We start from the raw sequence: 25,731 nt of genomic DNA on the forward strand, positions 1-25,731 counted from the left end.
TAAAACACTGTGTCGTATGTTGTGTTTCCAGTTCACTGCATCATGGTGTAAGTCGGGAAGTTTTTCTTCGTCATAGTGAGGATGAGTGCGGGTTGTGGAGGGAGCCTCCTCTGTCTGTTCACACTGTGTCCGATCACCGATGTCTCTGTTGCTGATCCACTGTTTATAGAGAGAAAAATGAATCTTCATTTTATAGTCTCCTGCTCAGCATTCACTGAAGCAGATCAGAAACATTTAATGGGGCCGATCTTAGACCATCATGTAGTATAAGTGTCTCTTAAGGACACAATAGTAAAGGACGAGGTCTTAAAATTAATTAGAATTCCTTAGTAATTGTTTATAAAGACAACATCCAAATGGACCCTTTCATACTCCACAGTATAGGCTGCGTTTTACCCTTCGTCAATCTGCTGCCCGACCCTCTTCTCTCTCAAACGTTGTTCACTAACAGTCATGAGGAGGTGATCAGACTGGACTCGTCTCAATGGTCCTCCTTCTTCATTACCTAATCCTCTCCTCTTCCTCGCCAGCTTCAGCGTGACAGTCTGCAGCAGAGCATCCAGACTGGACAGGGAGATGTCAGGAAGACGAAACTCAGCAGATCTCTGGGAAAAAAAGTCAAATCATTCCTTCACTTTTTTGCGTAGAGGTGGAAGATGGTACATGTCTGCAGATTATCTGACCAAACTCAACTATTGTTTTAGATTTCTCTAATCTCTTTATTGTTTCAATGCCATTGTGTTTTTTTACTTGACTACATATCTTTAAAAACTTTAAAAGACATATACAAATTATTTTTTAAGTTATAGTAATACTTATGTACTTTATAATATAACTTTTTTTTTCAAATACATGAAATATGTCTCAATATCTGTCTAAATACTCAAATTAAGACATTTCATTTCTATTTTACAATATTGTTGTATAATACAGTATGACCCTTTCATACCATTGTTTTAGGAAGTTGCTGTAACTTCTGGCTTTAGAAATGTCTCTTGTGCAAAACTGTGACTTCAACATTTCCTCTTAACTCGTGTTGATGCAGATTCTCCAGGCTGCCAATTCATATAAATCCCACTTTAACGGAAAATGTGACACTTTTGCCTGTGAAGCTCAGGTTTCAAATGATTTAGATTAGACATTTGTGTGGTTTCACTCACACTTTTGGAGAACAGGACATTATCTATCCAGGGCCTGCTGTCTGACACCTGTCCTGTAGCTGTTGAATCACCTCCACAGGCTTCACTTGTGCAGCCCTGTGGAGAGATGGTGGTTGTTGTTTTCTCAGATGAACCGATGGGAGGTAGAGGTGTGGGGAACCTCTTGGCCCTGTGATGGTCACAACACTCAGGAGCTGGTGCAGGTTCCGTTATAGGAGGCAGCACAAACAGAGGATTGAGTGATTGTTTGCTTTCGTTGGTTAATCCTGCGTAAGAATCACTCGTGGTGAATGCTTGTTGCTTTAATTTGGTGACGGTTGGATCTTTTGTGTTACTGGTTTTTGGTTCCTCTGCCCTTGTGCAGCTGGTTTCTTCCTCTTTCTCCTCCTCCTCCTCCTCCTCCTCTTCCTCCTCCCTGGCTGCAGCTAAAACAGGCATTAAGTTGACACAAAGCTTCATTACATTCCCCGATGTCTCACATGTAGTCGTGCCCTTGTTTGAAGTGGTAACTTTCTTAATCCTCTCCTTTGACTTCACATCTCTCATCCTGGGAGGGGATATCTTCACTTCACCCACGATGATCAGAGGCGTGTCTGCTTCGTACGTTTCCAGTCTTACTGTTTTCCTTTCTTTCCCCATCACAGAATCTGGAGGAAACCACCTCAGGGAATCTTCTTTGATGTCGTCCACTCATCTCCCCCCCAAAAAAGGCTCTTGAAATGATTCTAAAAATACTGTTCAGACTCAACAGGATTTAGTTTTAGTGGCAGAAACGTCTCAGCTCCTTTTCAGTCCGGCAGCAGTGAGAGAAGTCTCAGAACAATCAGATGCGGCCGCCTATTAAACTGGCTGTTATGGTAACATGAACACAAACTCCATTCACTGATTGCACGAGTGGAAACAAGACAATGTTATTTTAGATTTTACATCAATGCTTAAAGGTCCAGTGTGTAAGATTTAGGTGAAGGGACCCGTTGGCAGAACCTGAATATAAAATAATCCAAGTGATGTTTTCACTAGTGTGTTTCATCTAAATTGTACTAATTGTTGTTTTCTTTACCCGAGAATGGGCCCTTTATATTTAAATACTTTATATTTACATCAGGAGCGGGTCCTCTCTACGGAGGCTGCCATGTTATTTACAGTAGCCCAGACTGGACAAACTAAACACCTTTTGAGTTTTTATAACAACTGAAAGCTAAAACAGGTTCTCTTACATGTTTGGAAGGGGAGGGTGAGTTGTATGTCAACGATGAATCACTGAGAGAGCTTAAAAGTAATTGAGCTTTGTGGCATTTACAGGGTTTGAGCTCGCTGCTCCTCTCAGCCTTGTCTCCGAGGGTTCTGCAGTTGGTAGAGACTAAAAACAGAGCTGAGAATAGAGTTTATGTAGGATCCCCATCAAAAGCACCGCTATTAAAGGATAATATTGATCCATAGGTGCTATATTTATAAGGTGATTACTAGGGGTTAATATTTGGTGATATCTGTGGAGGCAGGAAGCATCTGTGCAGAGGGAGGAAGTAGAGATGTTGGACACTTATCGTACAAACATCCTTATGTATAGTTGTTGTTACACATCCTCTTTTTCTATATACTGCCCTGTATATATATTACATATATATTCTTATGATTGCCTTCTGTCTTATGTATCTTATCTATCTTATCTTACCACATCTTATCTTATCCAAACTTAACTTAACTTAACTTAACTTAACTTGTCTTATCTTATTATATCTAAACTTAACTCAACTTTACTCAACTTAACTCGTCTTATCTTTGATTAAAAGTAATAAAATGAGGGGCTTTGTGACAGATGTTTAAAATCTCAGCGGAGACGGAGTGATGACTCTGCCTCTTCCTCCTGTCTTTGCCAGTGGTGGGAGGAGCCTGAGTGCTGTTAGCTGCTAAACTCAGTCCCTGTTTAAATTAGTATTTATCTCTATTTGTCTCCAACACGTCCTCACGCTGACCCGCCCTGTCCGCGTGGCTCCGCTCCAGAACAATGGTCGTTCTGTCCAACAGCAACGAAGAGCAGGATTATATGTGAGTCTCCATTACGAGTCATAACACGCTAGCACGCTAGTTAGCATTAGCCGGGCTTTAAATAGCTCGAGAGCTTTAAAGTCAGGGGCTGTGGGCGGCGACAGCAGCTCAGACCCTGTCTGGTGTTCTTCCAATAAACAAAACTCCACAAACTCCTGTTTAGTTCGGTTTGATGCTAATATTCAGATTGAAGGTTCAAGTCGTGTTGAAACCCCTCGTCCCTGTGTTAGCAGTGTACTTGTAGTGTAGCTAACTAGCAGGGTGTGTTGAGGTTTGCATTGAATTCAGTGAAATCTGTGTTTCTACTAATAAATCCTGGATCCCGGGCGTTTCCCACAACATGTCACATTCAGGTGGTTTCCTCGTTAGCATGAGAAGTGACAGCAGGGGGACAGGGTGGCTAAACAGATCTACTACCGGTTTAAAACCTCCATCTGTCTGTCAAGAACATGTCAGAGTGGAACTATGGGTTTTATTATTGTTGTGGGGAAACGTGAATAATCCAGGCAGAGGTTATTACTCACTGCAGTGGGATTTATAACCTGCAGCCTGAAAATGGCCTTTCGGCTGAAGATGATGAGACAGTCCTCACACAACACTGACCTACATCTGGAGCTGCTGCAGGATGCTGCTCTGATCCATTCAGACACTGCAGAGTCTCCCGGTGACACTGGAACAATTCATATGCTCAACCACAGAGATTTCAGGGTTACGCACAAATAACAGGACGGAGAGAGAACATAACGTTGATCCCTATTTTTATCGCCTTCTGTAACATTGCAAGATGGAGCGTTTTCCTACATTTTCCTTGATTTCTCAGAGAATAATTCATCCACCTTGGTGATAAGCATCAGGCATATTCAGGGGACTGGCATCTATGAGTGTTTGCAATTTGGTGCAGATCCAAACATACACCTGTAGTGAATTGAGATGTGGTTTCATAAGGGGCCTTTGCCGAGGTACTTAACCGAGTGCCATTCTAGTTGCTGAGTTGGTTTGTTTGATTGTAAGCAAAGTTACACTAAAACAAATTAGTGGATTTCCATGAAACTCGGTGGAAATTATGTGGTATGAGTCAGGGAAGAAACAAAATATATTTTGCTCTAGTTTTTGATGTTAAAATATATGTAAAGGTTACACGGCTCACAGAGAAGAACTGACAACAAAATTCTATTCTCCAGGACTTGTCCTGAGCCTGCAGGCAAGAAAGATAGGTGTTCATTTTGACTCCTGAAACTTGAGGAGTTTAACCATGTCACCAAATCTGCTTTTTAGCATCTTAGTAATACAGCAGATAAACATCCATTTCTCTCAGACCAACACAGAGAGACTAATGCCCGCTTTTTATATCCAGTAGTATAGATTAATAATGCCATCCTATCTAAACCAAACAGTTATAAATATGTTTTTATTGATTAAGCGCTCTGCTGCTTGAATGCTGATAAGGTAGAGAACAAACAACACCAGTCTGTACAGTGGTTGCCTGTCAGTTAAAGATTAGTTCTACTTGTCACGGTCTTGCACTGGCCCTCTTGGCTACATGACATAGAATCAAGGGAGTCCCATGACCTCACAATATGCTGAGCCTATTCCCAACAAGCTTTGGATAATAATCTCCTAATAGTCTCTGCTACAGTATTTTAATTCTCACTCAAATCACCCTGTGTACCTGTTTATGTAACATACAGGTGAATGATTTTTGGAAATAGAAATAAAAAATCACTGACTTAAAACAATGTGAAGAAGGTATTCAGCTACATCCCTTCAGGATATAATTGTGATTAAACTGTCTGAATTGACATCCTGTTCTCTGTCTCCTCAGCCTGATAGAGGAGCGTAAATGCTCCTCTCTGCCTAGCTCTCCCGCCAAGCGAGTGTCTCCCACCAAAAAGAAGCTTTTTTTTATCAACCAAGCCATCCGCAACTCGGACCTCACTCCTCGAGCCAAAGGGAAGAAGAGCCTCCGCCGCCAGGAGAACAGTGAGCTCTCTTTTCATATGATCCGATTAGAAGATGCTGCAGGAAGAACTACACCAGAAGATCCGTTTAGTCTCAAATGCCATTAGTGGAATTATTCACCTGCAAAAAAATGTGTGAAAAGAGCATTTACATTGAGTTCTCTGTTGGTTTTTATCTGAAGAATTAACACTTTGAATATGTAAATCTGTCAGTGAAGTTTTGCATCATCAATCTCTATTTGCCTCTTCTCCCCTTCTCTGGAAACCAGCACGCTTTCTTGCAAATCTTCTCGAGAGGGATGATTGGTCCAAAGATGATCTGGAGGTTTGCAGTAACCCGGCCATCCCCTCCATCTTCACCGAGGCCTGCACCAACAGAAACTACGTAGAGGTAAAATAGTCCCCTCCTGCTCATCTTACAGGTAAACTAGGCTTTTATTTAGGGAGTTTGTACGGTAACATGTAAAAGGTTTTATATTATGTCACTGACTATTTCTTGGAGGCTTTATTTACCAATGTAAAGTCAATTCTGACTGAACTCACAAAATACCAGTAGAAAAGATTAGTTCTTTCACTTTTATCCAGCACTGCTCTATTGTGAGGCCTGATTCTGTACTGAGTAGTGTCACTTCCTGTCTTGTTCTTCTAGCCATGGAGCGACTTCATGAATTGCTCCGGTGAGGAGCAGGAGAGGCTGCTGTCTCTGCTCGAGCAGGAGGAGGCCAAGAAGAAAAACCCCAACCCGCTCCTCAAAGACCAGAGGGATGGTGAGTGTCTCAGTTTGTGTTGTGGCTGTCAGTCGGTTGTTGAAAGGAAAGTCCTTTGTTTGACCATCACTCATCTCTCCACAGTAAATCCTGCCTTCACTGCTCAGGACAGCTTCCAGAGAATCGACCGCAGGCTGCGAGCCACTCTGAAGAGGAAGCAGATCCCCATGGTGGGTAATGTCTTCTTCTCATTGGGCTCGGAAACTAAATGTTGCAATGGTTTGAGTGTGTGTCGTGTACAGCAGCTTCAGACCTAATCAGAATTGTGATCCGATCTCTTGTCAGCGTTCTTTCCATCAGGTCACGATGAAGAGATGTTATCCTCTCGTTTGTTTATTAGACCAAAAAAACATTTTCAGATGTGTTCGGTAATTAGTATTTTTCATAATTTTAGATTGGAGATAATAACCAGCAGATTAATCAGGAGATTATCAATTATAAAAATAACCGTAATATGATTGTTGTGTAGATGGAACCTCTAGCGTCTCTTCCCACTTGACACCCACTGTGTTGTTTATTCCTCTTCACAGGGAATTCTTGAAGTACTTGAGGAAAATCTCCTGAGCTTCTTCAACACTCAACCTCGCTTAGTTTACACAACCAACCTCGCCAGCAGGTAGAAATCCTTCATATATATAAATATGTTAATGCAAAGATTTGTCTTCTGTGATATATATTCACCAAGTTTCCTCAACAAAAGATTATTGCAATATTCTGTCAGCGCCATCATCTGTTAATGAAGGAGGTTCATCATTTCACAATAGGTGAGAGTGGATTTAAGCAAAATGTATACATTTTTCATTGGTGAATTCAGCTTTAACTGTTTTACTACTAATTGAAACAATTACATCATTCGGAAATATTGGCATATATTACTGGAAAGTGGTTTAAAAAATGGTCTGAAATTAATCTAGGCTGTATTGTTGATTGTGTTTGACCTAGCTGGTTTGACCATAAAGCTTATGTTCCACATGGTATTAAAAGCTCTTTTCTCCTACATTGAATCTGAACCCTGAAAAATAACCCTTGTACATTCATTTACAGGTTTCTAGTAGGAAAAAAATGTATAATTACCAGTTGTTGTTTTGAGTCGCCCTAAATATCTAGCTCTGTCAGCAACGTTCTAAATGTTTGTGTTCACGTCCTCACCATCAGCCCCTGTCAATCCACTGTGTGGCGACGCAGTGGGGGGGGGGGGGCTGCTGCTGATGCATTTACCAGGCCACGATCACGAGATATAAAATCCTGCCTCAGAGTCTTATAAATGACCGTGCAGGGGTTCGTTCTGATAAGCTCTCAAACTCATAAATGTTTGATTGAGCTTCCTGGATCATATTTCACATCTCACCAGAGCCTGAAACAACACGACTCCACTTCCAAAGCCTCTTGGATGCTTTTAACACACCTTACTCTCCCCCTCAGCTCCTAACAAAACACAGTCTCCCCACCTGGAGTCATATTACATTACACTACACAAAACCTTTATTGCAGCAATCACAAACAGGATGTGAGAGAAAATAGACAAACATACGGTGTATTTATGGATCTGTGTGGTGAACAAATGAACGAGGACACTGGGGAGAGGAAAGTAATCTCTCTGTTTGTTGTTTGTGAATCAGCTTTGAGAGGCTGCTGCTTCACGCTGTCTGCCAGTACATGGACCTCGTCTCTGCAAGTGAGTGGAAACACAAACCAACACACATGTATATCATATTAGTTCAGTCATTTTTTTCCCCCCCTTAAATACAACAGAGAATCCTGTCTGAACATCAGGCAACAATTCTTCAGTCTGTTTTTGCTTCTTTTGTTCATTGCCTTATATTGTAAATAACAGTTTACAGGTATTTATGCATTAATGAAGCTACTAGCAGAAAACATCAGTTAATGTACTGGCCATTAAAGGGTTATTGACACAACTGTAGCACATTAACGTCTGTATACAACAGACTTTTAACATGCAAATGTATCTTTTGTTTACATTAACTCTTCAGTTTCAGCCTGTTTGTGTTTTGAGTCACCTGAAAGAGATAAAGTCTGTTTGCTGTTTGTCGGACCCTCAGGCACCGACCACAACGGGTCGCGTCAGACTGAAGTGGTGAACAAACAAGACGAGTTTCTTCCTCCCGCACTTCTGCTGTCTGCCTACCTGGAGCAGATGAGCTGAGACCAGGGCCGCGCCCGCTTTCCCCTGCATGGCTCTGCTGCAGGCGGGAGATGTAGATGAGGGGCGCAATGTGTAATGTCCTCAAACAGTGCTGAACGATACCTGCTTCCTTATGGATGGTCTGGTAATTTCTTTCAATTAATTTGATTGACTAATAGATCCATATTTCATTGACACCTGCATATGCATATATATATATATCCTAAGACTATATCCATAGACTGTGTATAAAGACGGATGCCGCATCTCCACCTTCTCGCACAATCCAGAAATGAAGAAAAAAAGTATTTGAGTCTGTGCAGTAGTGATCTGGGGCAGCGAGGTCCCACCGATACACCGATATCACCAATCAGTCCCAACTGTCAATCATGGGGTTCACTCATTAAAACAACTAATTGGATAAATGAGCACTTGTGCATATATCAGTGCTATAAGAACGACCTAAAAAAACAAAATCATCTTTGACGAAATGTATTTGATGTTTACTTTGACTTTTTAGTCTGGTCAATGTCCCATCTGCTAACATGGGTGAGGCGGGGGTTGATAAGGTGTCGAGCAGTCATGTCGTCCATATTTACATACAGTCTATGGTCCTAAATGTTTAGATTTTTGTTTTCTGGTGTAATTCATGGCATCATGAATTTATTTTCTTTAAGAGCAAATGGACTACTGGTCTCACAAAACACAAGAAGGAAAACAAAATGTAGGAAAACAGGCTTGCGTGCACAGAAACCAAAACAAAGGAAGTGGCAGAAAGGAAAAAGTCTGTGACTCTGGCACAGAATAAAACGACAGAGTCACGTTTTCAGAGCGTAAGCGTGGCGTTGAGCTGATGACGTGCCTCTTCTCTCAGATACAGTTCTTTCTGTTTACATGGCGCGGTGCTAGGATTCACCGTGTTGATACTGATATCAGTCTGATACAACTTGATACAACTTGAGACAAAGTGGGACTCGCATTCAAGTCATGCCTTAACAATCTCCCCCCACTGATTGGTTAGAACTGTCTTGCGAGCTCATATTTTATATTTATTGCAATTATGCACAATTTCATAATAGCAAATAACTACTATTAAAAACAAATTAATTGAAAGTTTACTCTGAACCCATTTCTATGTGTGAAGTCTCTGTTGAGGCTGTTGGACACTGCAGGGCCCGTAATGTCTGACGCTGCGTAAAGGGGCTCAGACGGAGCAAGTGCTCTGCTGCATCACTGGATTAGCCTGTCGGATTTGTGTAAGTAGTGAAGTAAGAAGCATGAATATTTATCGTCTCTATATGCACAGATTCGTCACTCAACATCGTAGGTAAATAATGTCTGTCATCAGGAGTGTAAAATAACAAACTCTTATAATCTTGGCATGTAAACTGATTCGTTTGCATAATCATCTCTGTTTGCTCTTTGGGTACGATTTCTTCGGGATGTGCTTTTGGGGGATTTTTTTCTTTTCTATTTATCTTTCTCTGATAGCTTTGTCTACCCTGGTCCACACCGCTATGGTTTATGGTTATCATCTGAGGGGTACACTCACTTTTCTTTCAACCAAAGGGTCAATATTGAAACAGCCAAGCACAGCATGCATAATAAGTGTTACATAAAACAATATCTCTTTTAGTTTTTTCCCCATTTAAGATTCAATTAATGAAAGCCCAGCAGCACTGTGGAGGAACAGTGTAGACACAGGCAGACGGCTGCAGCTGCAAAGCCATAGGATGGAGCATATGGGCCACTTGAAGAGGAAAAAAAATTGATTTGAGAATAAGGTTTTAATATCTGCAGCATCTTATTAAGTAATGCACAAGTACAAAGGTTTCACAAATAACAAAATACACATTATCATAAGTATCAGGACTTTGAAAAGATTGTGTAAGAAACTGTGTCTGTTCCAAAGAAAGAACAACACAGACTTGGAGGAAATTGTCTCTTTTGTGGAGGAGGAAATGTTTGGTAACAATGAGATTGATTATCAAGATTTTGGATCCAGAAAGAGTAAAACTCCAGCGAGCAATGGTTCTGGTTATGCTAAATATGTTTTCTCATCATTCTTGTAAGTTAGGACATTAAATTTCAACGTTTTTCTCAAGGTCTCAGTTATTTCTTCTTCAATATGGCCCTAATACTCCATCATATAGTAAAGATGTACTTTTAGATTTACTGATGGATTTTTACAACACGCACAACGTTTACTCAGTTTACACCTAAACACACAACTTCCCTCTTATATGAGCTGATAATGGAGTGTGAGGGTAAACTGTGTGTACCTACTTTAGTAGGTATATTCCAATGATATGAATTCGACTGAAATAACTAGATTTGAGATGTTTTGATGGCAAAGACCTGCAGAGGTTTGACTCTCCTATACGAGTCATTTCTGTCTGAACAGTTACTACACCAGAGAAGCACTTCTGCCTTATGTACACATGTTTCCTTCGGTGTATATAGATATTTATACATTTATACTTGACTGGATGTAGGAAAGAGGTATCCGGGTTATTTAAATAAAAATATCTGATCCCAGATTTCCTTTTATGATGCTGCCTGCAGTGCAAGAAAACTTGACTTATTGGTGCATTTTGTCAACAACCAAAGTTTGTGCGTTTGTTCTCAACTTCTCAGGCTTTGAATTTCTCACTCTGAATGTCATGTAGTGATTTCACATGGTGTCATTTTTCTGTGTACTGTAAACTCATCAAGATGAACTTATCTAGATCGTGTTCACCCCAGAACCCCGGGGTGCTGCCAACTTTTTAAATACTTGTAGACGTAGTACTGCTGTAAATAATGAACTGACGTAATTGTGCCAACAAAAAAAAACAAAAGCTTTCTACACTCAACTGTAACTTCTGTGTGTATATAATGTTGTGTGCAATAGTATCTTCACTATTTATAGGTATCACTGCTTCTATTAAAGGATTCAAGATCTTCTTTTCTTTCATTTCACTGTGTACTTTTTACTTTATATACTGGAAATCATGTCTTTAAATATGGTCTTCAGCTGTCTGACTTAGCTTCATACATATGTATAGATATCAGGGAGAAGTTCACAGATCTACTACTTGACTTAAAGTACTAATACCTCACTACATAAATTGAACAGTCATACAAGTCCTGCATTGAAGTGCACACATATTATATAAAATGTACTGAAAGTATGTAAAGTACATTTAAAATTAAAGTAAGACTGGCTCCCTCCAGTATTTAGTATTATATGTTTTACACTATATTATCATGTTGTAAATATTAGATTGAAAAACAAATCCCTGGTAAAAAGATGATTCTTTGTTTTTGTAAACTCTGCTGGTGAAAGTCAGCACCTAATTTCCCTGTTTCTAAAAAAGCTCACTGACAGATTGACTGGTAACAGGAAAGCCCTGTGGGTTTGTGCCACCTCTCACCAGTAGATGGCGCACTAGTGCCAAGAAATACAGGTCAAGAGTTCCCACAAGGTTTTGAATTTATCACAGAGCCAATGTGATCATCTTATAAAAACGTGTATCAACTATTTGTATGTGTAGTTTCTTTTGTCAGCTTTTCAAAGAAGCAGCTTTAAAACATGGTTTATTTCAGGTGGTAGATATACAGATAATGTAAAAACCCAGTTATTCAGGTTGGATGCAACAGTTGGGATAAATGGCAATAATCACATGTTTTCAGCTGTTTAAGAAGAAGGGAAATCTGCTATTTGATTGATAGTCAAACAGTCATCAGAGGTCAATAGTGGCATCATTGTCCAAATGACAAAAAAACTGTAAAATGTGGAGGAGAACCCTAAAAAAGACGTTAGTATAAACCAAACTGAAACCGCATAGAAAAAAGAGAAGTAGCAGTAATAAGATCAACTATAGCTCACATGAATCTCACAACGGTAGAGAACTCGTAGCGTCTGACAAAGGCTGCTGATTGGTATTTAACTGAATGTGACCTCAGGTCTTGTATTCACAGGAATTTGGCTCCTTATTGAAATATATACTGAAACATTCACCTGCATTTATTCAAAATTATCATGACATCATTTATCAGAGACAAGTCTGATTATTCAAAAATATATTTGATATATTATATTTTATCAAACATAGGCTACATATGCAATATAAATGCATGAATGTATGGAGACACTTGTTCTTTTTGATTATTTCTCAAGGTGAATTTATCTATTTTGCACATTGTCCTGCTGTCATAGACAGTTCTTGTCTTGTTTTTTGATGCATCATGTCCTGTGTGGGACCACACCCTGCAGCAGAGACTCGCTCCAGCTCAAGCACATCAGCCCTCTTTAATTATTTTGGTATCACATGTGAAATTATAGTTTTCCTCCCCACAGAGACCTGTTTGAATGTATTCTCATCTGTCACTGCGTCAGGGCCATGAACGCGCTTCTCTCAGGGATCCTGTTACACATGATGAGGCAGAGGGAGGATCGTTTACTCTTTTAAATATCTTCCAGCTCTTTATTTTAGTAAACAGCTGTAGCCACTCAGCACTCACTGTATATGAGGAGACATGTAACGTGGCAGGTGACTGTTGGAGGCTGTCAATTATGGAATGAGGGCAGAGAGAAGTTTATGTAACTGTGGCTGAACAAATGTTTTTCTTTTCTTGTCTTAAAATGTACAGTTTTAACCACAGGGTTCGGTCTATGTGTGAATGCACTAGTCCTTTATTTACCTTGATAAATTATATAGTTTTTGTTTGTGTAGAATTATACTTCCTTGTTGTTTATCTGTTGATTCTCACGGTATATGATGGGTTCTTTATATCCCCGGCACCCAGAGACCAAGAAGCACTTTAGATCTAAATGATGAGATGAATAATCAATTAGTTGATTGACAGAAAAATTAAAAAGCAGCACATCAGTGATTGATTGTAAAACCATTGTAAAAAAAAAAAATCTATGGAACCATTTTTATTTCTTTGGTGTGAATATTTGCCACTTTTCCCTTTTGTCTATGATGGTAAAATTCACTTTTTGACAGTTGGTCAGAGAAATATTTTTTCTTTTACATTCTATAGATTTGCACAGTTGGTTATTAAGAAACATTTTTTAAGATGTATTAATAATAAAAACAGTTTTGTAGCATTACACTACTCCTATGATTTAATTCTAACTTGCCCCATGATTTATTGTGGGTGAATCTCGACACACAGACACAATGATACAATTCAAGGAAACACAATTTGCAACAAACTCAAAGAAGGGACATTAGATGGAAGACGTAACTACTTGTAGATTTTGTATCTCTTAAAAAAATTGTGATCAAATGATGTAGACCCAAATAATGTCGAGGACATATCTTGAGTTTTGGGGGGGGGGGGGGGTCTCTGAGTGTCTGGTGGCCTTGGTGCTAATCCAGCCTTAATGACTGATCATGGTACATGATGTTTTGCATTTGTTGATGGGTAAACTTTGACAGAACAACAAGAGCAGACGGCTTCATAAAGATGTTAAACACTGGTCTGTCTTACATTCTGTGTTAAATTCAAACAGCACTGAAAATCAACTTATCTCTGTCTTACTTCTTCTTTTAGTTTTCAGGGCTCCTGTTAACTCTGAGTAAAAAGTTGGTCTAAGTCAGTTTTAGTGAGTTTCCCCTAAAATAAACCACCTTCAAATCTTCATGAGTTTTGTGAAGCTGATAGAGATAAAGGTCACTTAATTCATTATTTTTGATAAAACTAAATTAGACATAATAGTATGAGTCAGTAATATTTGTTTGAAATCAAATAAGATGAGTTGTTTTTCAGTTTATTTTATGCAGTTTTCACATCAAACATTACTAATTCACCAAACTCCCCCCCCCCCCCGCTGTAAAGTGGCTCTCCACCAAGGGACTGTCAATGAAAATCAACACTGACAGGACATGAAAACACAAAATATATGTCCTTTATAATGCAAACCTCATGGTGAAAAGTGTTTTCTTTTTTCAGGATTTCACCAACTGAAATTTCTAAATGTTTTGGTTTTAAGGAAGCTTCATAAAGATGCCCTGACCTTCTAACATATTTCAGTGGCCCCTTAAGGTCATACTCTGGTCAACAGACAAAACAAAACATTATTTAAAAAGAAATCCAGAAAGATCAGCATATTTTGTTTCTTTTAATGGTTTGCTCCGTATTGTCCCAAAAATAGAGAAATGCCCCTAAGGAACTTGTTTAATCAACAAGACGGTTTCAGCTCTAATTATGTACCTACGTTTCTTTCTTAACCCCTTAATAATCATGTGAACACTTAATTACTCTCTACACCACAGTATATTTCTACTCCAGAAAACATTGCATGGATAGAGGGACTAATACATTCCATGGAATAATATTCCCATGAAACTGTGGATGTGAATGTTCTGCAGCCAGTTGAGAAAGTGAAACCGAAGAGCCGGCTTCTACAATCCTCCTAAGTTTCTTTCAGAAAAGTTATCTTCAGAGTAAAAGAACAATGTTCATTTCCTTGCTGTAAACCTTTGTACTGAGTGGAATTACAGACCAATTATTTTTGAAAAGTTGTGAACTTTGGTCTGAAGATTGCTGTGTTGAATGCTTAACAGACCGCTGAAATAGCTGATATTTTATGTAAAACATTTACTACAAATTCTTGATTTCAGAATCTCCAGGAAGAATGAACACAAAGTTTTCTATCTTCACTCTGCACCATTGACACATTGTACTACAACTGCTGCTATCTTAACTGCTATTTTTGCACTCTCAATCCATTTTTGCACTATTCCGGTTTTCACTACTCTCATCCTATCCACCGTGTGCCTTTTGACTGCATACTACCTTGTACTATGTACTATGTTTTGAGTATTTAATAGGTTGCGTACTTATAGGTTCTGTCTGCTTATACGTTTTCCCTGGGGATTACAGAGAAACTGCATTTCAACCGCGTCTATGTCCTGTATATAGCAGAATTGAAGATAAAGTTGACTTTCACCAGACTGCATGTTAAGGACAGGCACTGCACAACATTGACATTTAAATATTTCTTGCAGATAAACCAGGTAGGATGAACACAATTTGTTCTACATTCACTCTGAACCATAGACTGGCACGTTAAAGACATTCACTGCACTATAAAAAACATTGACTATACTCGATCCCAGGTCCCTTTTGTTCTGTTTGGTAAAGAAAGCTGCCACCAGCCGTGTTCTTTAAGTTAATTAAATTCAAATAAACGATGCAAATAAAGCCTCTTCTCTGCGCCCATTGGCTGCTTCTGCTCTTCTTGCATTTACCGACAGCCCCTGCTCCGGGTGGAGGAGGAGGAGGAGGAGGAGGTGGTGGTGGGGGGTACCGGGGGGGGGGGGGGGGGGGGGGGGCGGCCCCTGCTGATTCAGAGGTTAGGAATTTGCATCTGATCGCTGTTTGTCAACCAATGATGTGAGTGAGCTGTCCACGCCTCTGCTCCCCCCCCCCCCCGCCCGCCCCCCCTCAGTCTGAGCGGTGCGGTCTCTCAAACTGTGAAAACACAATCACACGCAAACGCCGAATGCGTGGATATCATGCAGTCACATGAAACCCGCGTTAATCCGAGCTGATAAACACACGAGCCGCCGCCGCCGCCTCCGCCGCTGCTCCTCTTCTTCCTCCTCTTCCTCCTCCTCTTCTCGCTGTGTTTTCCTCGGCGTGTGACCGGAGGCGCAGCCCGGACCCCGGAGCTCTGGAGGGGGCAGAAGACGGGGAATGTGTCTTCCGGTTCCAAAGAGCGTAAAAAAGCCAACGGAAGCCAACGTGGTAAGTTTACGTTGACGTTTTTATTTTTGCGTTGTTTACATGTGTACACGCTCGTGAAGAATTTCCGCGTGTGTGTGTGTGTGTGTGTGTTGTTTGTGTGTGTGTTTCTCTTTTTTTAATCGTCACTTCCAGGACGCAGCGGGTTTTTTTTTAATTTTATCGATACGTTATCGCATCGACTGATCAATTGGCCATAGCTGAGGCAGCGGAGGGTTACATGTCACCCAACAACGTCCGCGGAGTGTCATGGCACTATTTCCTGCAGTGGAACCAAACGGAGGAGCCTGTGATTTAATTCCTGCGCCTTGTTTTTAGTGGGTTTTTGTTGGTTTAATCAAATTTAGCAGCGACATAAGGGATAAGAAACAGAAACGATGACGTGATGCTGTTTTGCTGTCAGCTGTGGAAATAGCGGCAAACTGCAAAAAAAACCAAAAAACCTTCGACTTTTGAGCCGTTAACTTCAAACAGCTTTTAATTGCCAACGTTCCAAATGTGCTAGCAGGAGTTAGCTAGCTTCTTCACTTCATCTGAGCTACGTCAGTTCTGTCCCCGTTCAGTGTAGAAGAAGAAGAAGAAACCAGCTGTGAGACATGTGCAGTTACAACAGCCTGTTAAAGTCATTTCTTCTTTTTTTTAATTTTTTAAATGGCCCCTCTTGTACAATATGAATAAACCATTCTGGAATTTACAGTTTGGTTGCATGACTTCAGCACATCCTATTGACAAGTTGGATATAAAGTCAGTGCACGTGACAGCATCTACGACTGCTCTGTCAAAATGTCACCCTGGGGCTCGGGTTAGTGACAGTAGCTTGATTTAAGGGGGTTTATCAGTATTATTCCCACATTCAGGGTCGGAATGAAATAAACAAACAAACAAATGTCCGTGTACTTATTCCTGCTCGTTGTCATAGTCCTGAGAACGTTGACAGGTTTTAGATCGTTGGTCAAAACAAGACATTTGAAGAAACCGTCATAGATATTTATTTTTCTGCTTTACGACGTATTCTAGTCTAAATGATTAACCAAGACTATAATCTGCAGACTAACCAGTAGTGGAAATAATTGTTAGCAGCAGCCATATTCAACGTAAACACCAGAAGCAGAGTGATAAAGATGCAACAGTTTGGTGTTATTGGTTTTGGCAGATGGGGTTATAAGATAAAGGTTAATAATAAGAACCTCAAATTTATATATAGCTCCTTTCAAGAGACCCCAGAGGAGTTACTATGGGGCCCTGTAATAATCTCACTCTCTCACGTAAAAACCCTTGAATTGTTTTGTGGGGAGTGAAAAACCAAGGTGGAGTAGGTGGATAAAAGAGTCTGTCAGCGTCTGTTAGCGGCTGAGATCAGGACAAGTCAAGTCAAAGCTTCCACAAGTCCGACGTGTACACAATGAGATGCCTTCAGTAGCACAGAGGCCTGGTGGGAGAATCCTCTGTCTGCAACCGGCTGCATATTCGTCTCAATGACGTCAGCAGACACTAAAGACAGACAGAACGTTTTTTATCCGCAGTGGATTAAAAAATAAAAGAGTTCAAAAGGTCTTTGTATTGGGTGTTTCAGGAGTCTGGTTGGTCGGCGCAAGCTGATCAAAACTTACAGCCACAACCGAAACTGACTGGCATTTGATTTGTGGTTGATGTAGTTTCTCACAAAGTATTGGGGGTGGGGGAGAACAGGCACAGGAAGCCGGTTGTATTTTGAAGCCATGTGTATAGTGCTTTGTCATAATGACCTTAAACATATACAGTGTTGTTCTGGAAATCACATGTTTAACTGCCTGGTTTCAGTGGAGATCTTAGATGTCTTGGCGTCATGTAAATTTGGTTTCAGGGGTTTTTTCCCACACTATCCAGAAAATATTTGTGAAAATGCAGAATATTTGATCATGTAAAAATGGTGAAATTGAAAGACCTTGGCCCGTATGTTTCAATCTACTGTGTAACTGAAGTGACAGTAACACCGTTGTGAAATTTCCTTGGCGTGAAGAAATGTATTTAACATGAGGTCTCAGACAGACATCTGCGGTTTGCTGTAACATCACCAATTGATGAGGAAATGTGATTTTGAAACCTGAAAACATGAAGAAGAAACGCGTATGACAGGTTAAACAGCCGTCTTTTCACTTGGACGTTCACATGTGGATCTTTATGGCAAAGGAATTTGAGAAGAGGCTTTTCACTCTGTGAGAGGATTTACCACCAGCCATTGGTGGCAAACTGGTCAGGATTTACTGCACCGGGTTTCCTAAACCAGCCATTTCAGCGAGGAACCACTCAGCTGATAGTCGAATTTGATAATATGTTTGACTTGGCACGTTGCTCTTCTACACAAACCGACTCTCTAAAGTTGTGGTCGACCATTGGAAAGGAGGTGTGAAATGTTTGAGAACGTGCCACCTGTGGTGTCCCGGTGTGATTATTCAGCACTGAAAATCTTCAGCGATAGTCCCAAGGCCTTATTACAACTTGCACCCCACCAGCCTCCAATCACATTAGAGGCTTGCCTAGAAATTGCCACACTAATCTGATTGGACCAATCTGGCATATGGTTTCCTTTGACCAACTCCAGCTAACTGCATCAGCGCAGTGTTTCCAATGGAGTAAAGTACGGCTGCTGTGTGTGTGGGGTGTGTGTGTGTTTACAATGTTATTGGCCCATTGTGGATTAGAAACGTATGGCCAGTGATGACGCTCAGGTCTTAAAAGGTCTCCATATAATGTAGGTTGGCCCTAATGAGAAACACACTTTGTAATGCAACCACATTTACATAAAGATGCTTGTTTTTTCTCTTGCTTTGGATAACTGGCGCTTGTGTTGTTACTTCCCATCAACGCGGCATGATGCTATAGGGGTAAACCTTTACCTGCCATTATGAAACTGATATTCTGACTTAAATAGGAAGTTGGTTATCAAGCTGCAGTTGTTATGCAAAGCAGGTTTCTACATATATTAGTCTGTTAAAGCTGATGGACATGAACATCTGTCTATAGATACCATCTTATTACAAGCCTCAGTAATGCTTGTAAACATTTCAGAGAGTCAATATTACACTACATTACATTTGGCGGACGCTTTTATCCATTTAGGGATTTAGTATCTTGCCCATTCAGTATCTTGCCCAGGACACTTGGGCATGCAGATAGCGAAGACTGATGATTGAACCGCCGCCGCCGCAGTGTTTGGGCAAACAAACACTGATATGTCTGTGAAAGGCTCATATCAGTCGATATTATCGGTGTCTACCTATTACCTCCTATTATTGATGTCATAAAATCAAGTTGTTCTAGTGCTGTAAAAGTTGGTCAATAGGAAATTATTTAATAGGATCATCATAAATATCTTTGGGTTTTTGACTGTTGATTAGATAAAATTGTGAATTTGAAGTAATAGTCTTTGAATTTTAAATCTTTTATATGCATTTTGGTCTTTTGTCTGGCAATGTAAAAGCTAAATTAATGGATGATTTAAAAAGAAAATAATCAAAAGATTAGACAATATAAATGCAGCTCCAATTCCTCCTTTCTTTCTGGCCTTTCTATCCAGGGAGAAAGCGTCATGTCTGAAGTTTACCTGTGATGAATCAGTCTTATCATTGATTTGGTTAAAGCAGTTTGTCTACTTTCTGTCATGTTGTCCTGACATTCGTTGTGCCATCGTTCTCTTGACATGAAAACTGTTGCCTGTGACCATGTCTCTAAATCAAGTGTATGTTGTGATCTGTATTGCAACTAACTCAGCTTCACATAAAGTCCAGTGTATTAGAGAGAGAATTTAGTTTGTGTTCCAAGTGGTTAGCGATGCTTTGGGAGTTCACTGGGTAACGTGTTCAAGTCGGTTAAATGTACATATCAAGATGTGAGGCGGGCCTTGTTATCATTCAAACGTTTACAAGCTTCCTGTCATCACATAGATGTGATCTCAGCCCAAAGGTATTTGAACAACATTTGGAAGCAGTAAGTGTAATATGCAAAGTGTGTGCTCAGTTTGCCCCCATGTCTTGTCTTGGCAGCGTGAACACCAGTCACTCGCAGTCAGCCACTGAACTGGTTACTGGCTGTAGATTAATGACAGAAAAGCATGCACAGACAAGACAAACGAGTCAGTTTGTTTTCAGATTCTCAACCTGTAATCCTCTACAGGTTTATAAAGGCTGCTGTTATGCTGTCTATACATTCAGATCTCCCTGACAGCTTAAGGGCGTGTGCTGAGGGCCTACATTGAGTCATCCGAATGCTTCAGTAATAACCCACCTGTGAATATCAGCATGAATTGTATCACTGAATGCCACTGTCATTCTCACACCACAAGTTTTCCTGCCATTACAGAAGTGGGAAGCAGCGTGGCTTGGCTGGCTTTCAGCTGTTCCTGTGCCAAAAACTACATTTCTGAAGGGCCTGTGCAGCACGTGGGGCTTTAACTTTGTTATCCTGCCAAAAAATGCAGGAAAAAAAACTCACAAGTTACTTCACTGCTTGGGCTGGAGCCATGGGGGAATCCCAGCAGGGCTGACGGTGACGCAGCCGGAGAGTGGAGTAAGGAAGGGTCTTACGTTTTGGGATGCCCTACAGTTTCTCAACAAGGCTGTTGTAGGTTCTGTGTATTCAGTCAGCAGCTGACGCTGTGCCAGCCACCGTGATCTATCCTAGTACTTTTCTGCCTGGATACCAGCACACAGCTGCAACATGCTGACATGTCCGTGAAACCCGAAGCATTTGTCTTTCATATTTGCGTCCGCTGGTTCCTGGCAGCCTTCCCAAGCAATCAAGAGCTCATCTAATCAGATTCCTGACAATAGATATACACATAGTTAATGAGCAGACAGAGCAGCCTTTATGGTTTTATTAGGCCGGGCACCTGCACGTGAACCAACAACCACAGATTAAGCACAGTGGCAATTTTACGCGTACAATTCACAGAGCGCTTTATGTAAGATTTCCACTCGTCTGTCGCCTCTCTGCAGACAAAAGACATGCAATGACATGACCACACATTTACAATATAAACCAACAAGTTAATCCAGTTTGGGACGTTCGTGCCATTTAATGAAAATTCGACCCCCTCCCCTTCCCATCACCCCCACCCACCTCCTGCACTAGAGGAACTGTCATCACACCATCGTTCTAGAGTTACAATAGCAAATTCATTGAGCTCTGCAAGCAGCGACACGACCCAGCCCCCTGAATCCTCACTGTTTATGGCATAGTTGTGTTAAACACGGGTATTTGACTCGGTAGGCTGTTTCTGGATGTCACATTAAAATGAAAATAGTAAATAGTTAATGCAAAAATGTTAATGTTGGGGGAGTTATAGTTATTTAAGTTACAAGTGCATTTTAAGAAATGCGTTTCTCCTGTTGAGCCATAGTTGGTTTTCTGGTAAAAACTGACTTATTACATAATACGAAACTATGGAATTGAGTAATAAAGGAATGGATAGAAATGTACATGTTCAAGTAATGTACTTGATAAGTGTTGCAATGCATTCCAGTCCAAAAGCCATGTACGACTTCTTCATTGTGGAGCAACATAAGTCACGATTGTGTCTATTTGGTTTTGATTGAACTTTGTCTTGAGCTCCACAAAAGGAACAAATACATGCAAGTCAAAAATTATAAGGAAACCTGACATCAAGGGTCGTTGTTTTACTTGGGTAGTGACTGTGTTTAGCTGTTTCTCAACCAGAGCTGTCATCAGTTATGTTTGCTGTCATAATACTGCAGTCTCCACGTGAATCCACAGGCAGGGCTGTTACATGGCGAGGTCAATATCCACCAGTGGACATGAAGGAGTGCAAACATTTCAGCAGAATCAGCAGAGACTTTGTTTTCTTCTTTTATTTGAACTATTCGTCTGATGACTGTCCCTGTGAGAAGACATCCATGTAGCAGAGTTTAAAGGTTTTTTGGTATAATACATCTAATATATAAGTTTGATTATTTTCAGCCCACATAGGAATGTTTAGAGCACCCTTTTCAGTCAAGACATCAAGAATGATTAAGTGTCATATCTGTTTCATTCCCCGTCGCCCTGTTTTCAGAGTGGAAAATCCCCAGAGGCATTGATCATCATGGGCCCGCAGCGCTGTCTGAATCTCCAATATATCAATATTTAACTGAAATATATTCAGCTCTGCTTGGTGTTGCTTGCTAGTAATGCTGTTGAATGAGGGAATAAGAAAAGATGAGATTGAACTTTATTAATCCCAAAGGACATGTTTGTGCCAGATCTGGCTCCAAAGTTACAATAACAAAGAATAATACAAAAGAATTAGAAAATAAGTGAAGTATGGAAATTTCCAATGTAATCAGGAGTAAGAGAGGACCAGTACCTAAATATATAACAATACAAATAAGATAAGTCTAAAAACAACATAAGAATATCGGAATAGAAAAAAATAGTACTGGAAATGACAAATGAAAAGTAAGATTGAGCTTTATCTAATATTACACTTTGTTTAAAACACTTCAAGTAAGAGCATTGACCAAATAAATACATGCAAGATGCACACCTACTAGGAAAAAGACTTTTGCTTGCTTTCATTTGATTATTTTCACAATAAAATAAACTCATAAATCCAGATATTTTATACCACATAGCAGATCGTACATGTATCCGCCTCTCTGTCCGGCGGGTGAGTCCTGTGGGTTGATAGATAACCACAGGTTTCACTGCTGAGAAGTAGATCACTGGATTATTTTTGCTATATACCCACTTAATTTATGGCATAGCTGGGGCTAATCAGATTTGGTTCGCTGCATTTCTCCAGCTCACTGGAAGAGGTCAGTGGAAAGTGCGTGACCAGCCTGTGCGACACTTCCTCAATGATCTTGTTGTTGGTGCAGCGGGGCTCAATGGAGCCTGTGTTATTGCCTCGCGAGGTAATAGTGCAAGGAATGTGAGAGAGGGACTCTTAATCAAGACCAGCACCACTGAATTTTTGTTTTATCCCTTTTTCTCTCCTTTTTTATGGAGAAAGCATCATGAATGGCAACTGTTTCATTTCTCTGTTCACAATTACTCTTTCACTTCGATACTAAATGAAAAACTGTCGACATGATGAGATGAGTGCTGTAAACAAACAAAGCTTTTAAAAGGACATGTTCTTTATCATGACATTAGGTCAAATGAAATATAATTTAAAAATGAGATTAGGTTTTTATTTAATTCATTACTCAATTAAAATGTTACGACATGATGATTAAGATAGTTGAATTCATTTATTATTTATTCACTATCCAGAAAGTGGACAGTGCCAGTATGTGAGTTTTTTTTTTTACCTCACATACTATTTATTCTCCTATTTATTTATTCTAAGATTTAGAAGCTCACCTTTCTGATTTTGGCTGCACCCTCCAAGCTTTTTAATTGAAGCCAAAAAAATTTGACTGTAGCTTCTTCCTGGTTCTTATCTCATACCTTGAAAGCCGTGCAGTTTGCTTGTTTATGTAAATGTATGTCCTGCTGCCATTTACAAACATAGGTAAACACATGTAAACAGAAATGGACTGACAGTTTGAATTAGGAGAGGTGTGGTTGTGTGTCGTAAGCATCTTTTATGTATTCACGTTATTTCTAGGGAGTAAAGTACAAACAAAGACTAAATAATCTTTAAACAAAGTTTGATTTGTGCTATTCAAATAAGACGGGCTGTCCCACAGTAAACAATGATGATTTACAGCTATAGATAAAGGTAACGAATAACGAATTGTGAAAGATAAATATATAAAAAGATACAAACTTTGTAGTTGTGCTGCAGTATAGTATATGTCCAGGAATGCTGGTATAGATAGCATCATCAAAAAGCCAGTTTTCCTGTAAAAGCCCGTTGATACATGGTACATGACCAGACACGGTAATGATACGATAAAGCCCAACAACAGGCTTCTGTCAACCCGTAAACTGCACACGTTCAAGCTGGTATAAATAGAAAACTCCAGTAGACACATTGGTTGCACACAGTCTTTTATTTAAAACAAGTGTAGCATGAGCATCATGGTGATGTGATAAAGAAAACGCAGCACAGAGACTCCAACCTGCATTGTCAGAAAACCAAGGGTGACATCACAGTGCCACCCACTATGATTTATATGTGGTCTTTAGGAGAGTGAGCACTAACAAAGAGAAAAACATAAATCTTGTGGCTTACCACTTTAAGAATCTAGTTCTCTGTGAATTTCCAGTCATGCAGAACAGACAGACCTTTTTGATTTTAATAGCCAGTTTCAAGTCTCACAAGACCTCACCCAGTTCATCTCGAAACCACTCGGCTTTATCAGGCAAGAGATGGTTTGTATTTTTAAGACTTTGAATTAAAAAGCCAGATGTGTATCTGTGCTGATGTTGGTACATGAGAATAAAACCACCTACTGAGGAAAAACCCTGGTGAATTTAACCTTTTTTAATGAAATATCAAAACTATCTTCTTTACACACTTGTCGGAAATGCCATGTGTGAGTTACACCAGCAGTTCTCTGAAAAAAGAAAATGGAATCCCATATTTTTGTGGTGTGAGAATGCTTTGATGCTTTCACCAGAGTACATTATCAGTATGTATGTATATATGTTCATGTATGTGGGGCAGGTCCCTTTATCTAGTTGGAATTAGACCCGTAGCTCTTGTTCTTATCACTCCGTCGTGTTTGCTCAGACCTTGTAGTCTTCCACCTCACAAATGTGGGTTTAAAAAAAAAAGGAAAGAGGATTAACCCGTTAGCTCTCATCTTTTCTACTTGATCCCTCATTCTGCCAACTGTTAAAGTTTCTTTCCCGGCCACTCCTCTCTGACCCCCACATGGGCGACCGTCACCTATACCAGCAGGCCGGCCTTCCTTTAGCCAATTATGGTGTTAAATGGGCCCTAAGTGTCTTTACTTTAGCTGTGCAGTTTAAGGGATTGTCTGTTATGTTGTGCGAAATTTAGCTTGTGGCAATTACTCCTTCACCCTGAGCTCACAGTGTACACAGCAAATTCTGTGTACTCACACATTCGTTTTTTTAAATGCAAATTTAAGTCTAGAGTTGTGACAATAGACCGGGAGCGAAAATATGAATGTGAGGGTGTGAAAGAAAAGACAATAAAAGAAGACAGCAAACCGATGAACAGGCAGTGTCGAGGTGGAGCAGTTAACGGCAGGCAGATAAGGGACACATTTAATCAAACTCTGCTTCGAAGTAGCTACGTTTTTGTTTTGCATGAAAAATGGTCTCTGAAACAGACCATTGACAGAAAATCAGCATACGTCAGCCACCGCGCAAAGATTTACATTTGTCCTTTGGTCAATTGCAAATGCAAGATGCAGAAGTCATATTGATCCGGAGACAGCCTACATTCAGAAAACCTTCATAAAGCTCTGAATGTGGAGGAAATCATTAGTTAGTTTGCTAAATCTTCCCTGACCTTTACTGCAGCTATACATACATTTAGAATTTTACCCAGTAATGCAGCAAAACCATGAAGGAAGTAGGTTTCTGTAATTTAGTTTTAACAACATTTTTGAGACTGGAAGAAAAAGGGGGGGGGGGGGGGGGGGTGGCACACATGCTGTGAAACCTGTTTACTCCTTGGTCATAAAGCAACTTCCTCTCAGAATTCGTCAGCCATGCAGCAGTTTGAGAATAAAGCAGGACTTCCATAAAACAGCTGGTCACTGTCCCGAGGGGTCAATGTAAAGAAATGTCCAGAAAATGTACGGACGTGGTTTTTCCCACCACTGCTGCAGTGTAAATGCGACCCAGCAGGGTTTTTTTAGGGGATTTGGCCCTTTCCCTCTTGAGAGTGCTCGGTTTCACAGAGAGTTGTGTTTAAGATATTAAAGGCCTTATCACTTTGGCCATGGTCTGGTTAAATGTAATGTGTAAGAACGAGATACCAAAGGCAACCACCAGCCAATCTGCAGAGTAGA

General features: G+C 40.2%; 3 protein-coding genes across 4 annotated transcripts in view; 2 read left to right on the plus strand and 1 right to left on the minus strand.

Moving 5' to 3' along the window:
- Positions 1 to 3: 3 nt before the first annotated feature.
- On the minus strand, positions 4 to 2,108 carry LOC117760449. The gene is made up of 3 exons (XM_034583481.1): positions 1,161 to 2,108; positions 397 to 605; positions 4 to 159 (listed from the first exon to the last, which is right to left on the minus strand). The coding sequence occupies exons 1-3, from the start codon at positions 1,797 to 1,799 to the stop codon at positions 33 to 35; spliced, it is 975 nt and encodes a 324-aa protein (XP_034439372.1). The 5' UTR covers positions 1,800 to 2,108; the 3' UTR covers positions 4 to 32.
- A 907-nt stretch (positions 2,109 to 3,015) lies between these two features.
- Positions 3,016 to 11,020, plus strand: r3hdm4 (R3H domain containing 4). Its single transcript, XM_034583482.1, has 8 exons — positions 3,016 to 3,206; positions 5,029 to 5,186; positions 5,434 to 5,555; positions 5,814 to 5,931; positions 6,016 to 6,101; positions 6,462 to 6,547; positions 7,551 to 7,606; positions 7,992 to 11,020. Exons 1-8 carry the CDS (start codon positions 3,166 to 3,168, stop codon positions 8,093 to 8,095), a joined length of 771 nt encoding a protein of 256 aa, XP_034439373.1. The 5' UTR covers positions 3,016 to 3,165; the 3' UTR covers positions 8,096 to 11,020.
- Positions 11,021 to 15,468: 4,448 nt separating this feature from the next.
- arid3a (AT rich interactive domain 3A (BRIGHT-like)) overlaps positions 15,469 to 25,731 on the plus strand; it is a 43,337-nt gene continuing 33,074 nt past the window's right edge. For both annotated transcript variants that reach the window (XM_034583484.1, XM_034583485.1), the window contains exon 1: positions 15,469 to 15,820. The gene's annotated coding sequence lies outside the window, so the exon portion shown is untranslated. The remainder of the gene's footprint in view (positions 15,821 to 25,731) is intronic.

This window comes from Hippoglossus hippoglossus, chromosome 4 (assembly GCF_009819705.1).
Source record: "Hippoglossus hippoglossus isolate fHipHip1 chromosome 4, fHipHip1.pri, whole genome shotgun sequence".
Taxonomy (NCBI): domain Eukaryota; kingdom Metazoa; phylum Chordata; class Actinopteri; order Pleuronectiformes; family Pleuronectidae; genus Hippoglossus; species Hippoglossus hippoglossus.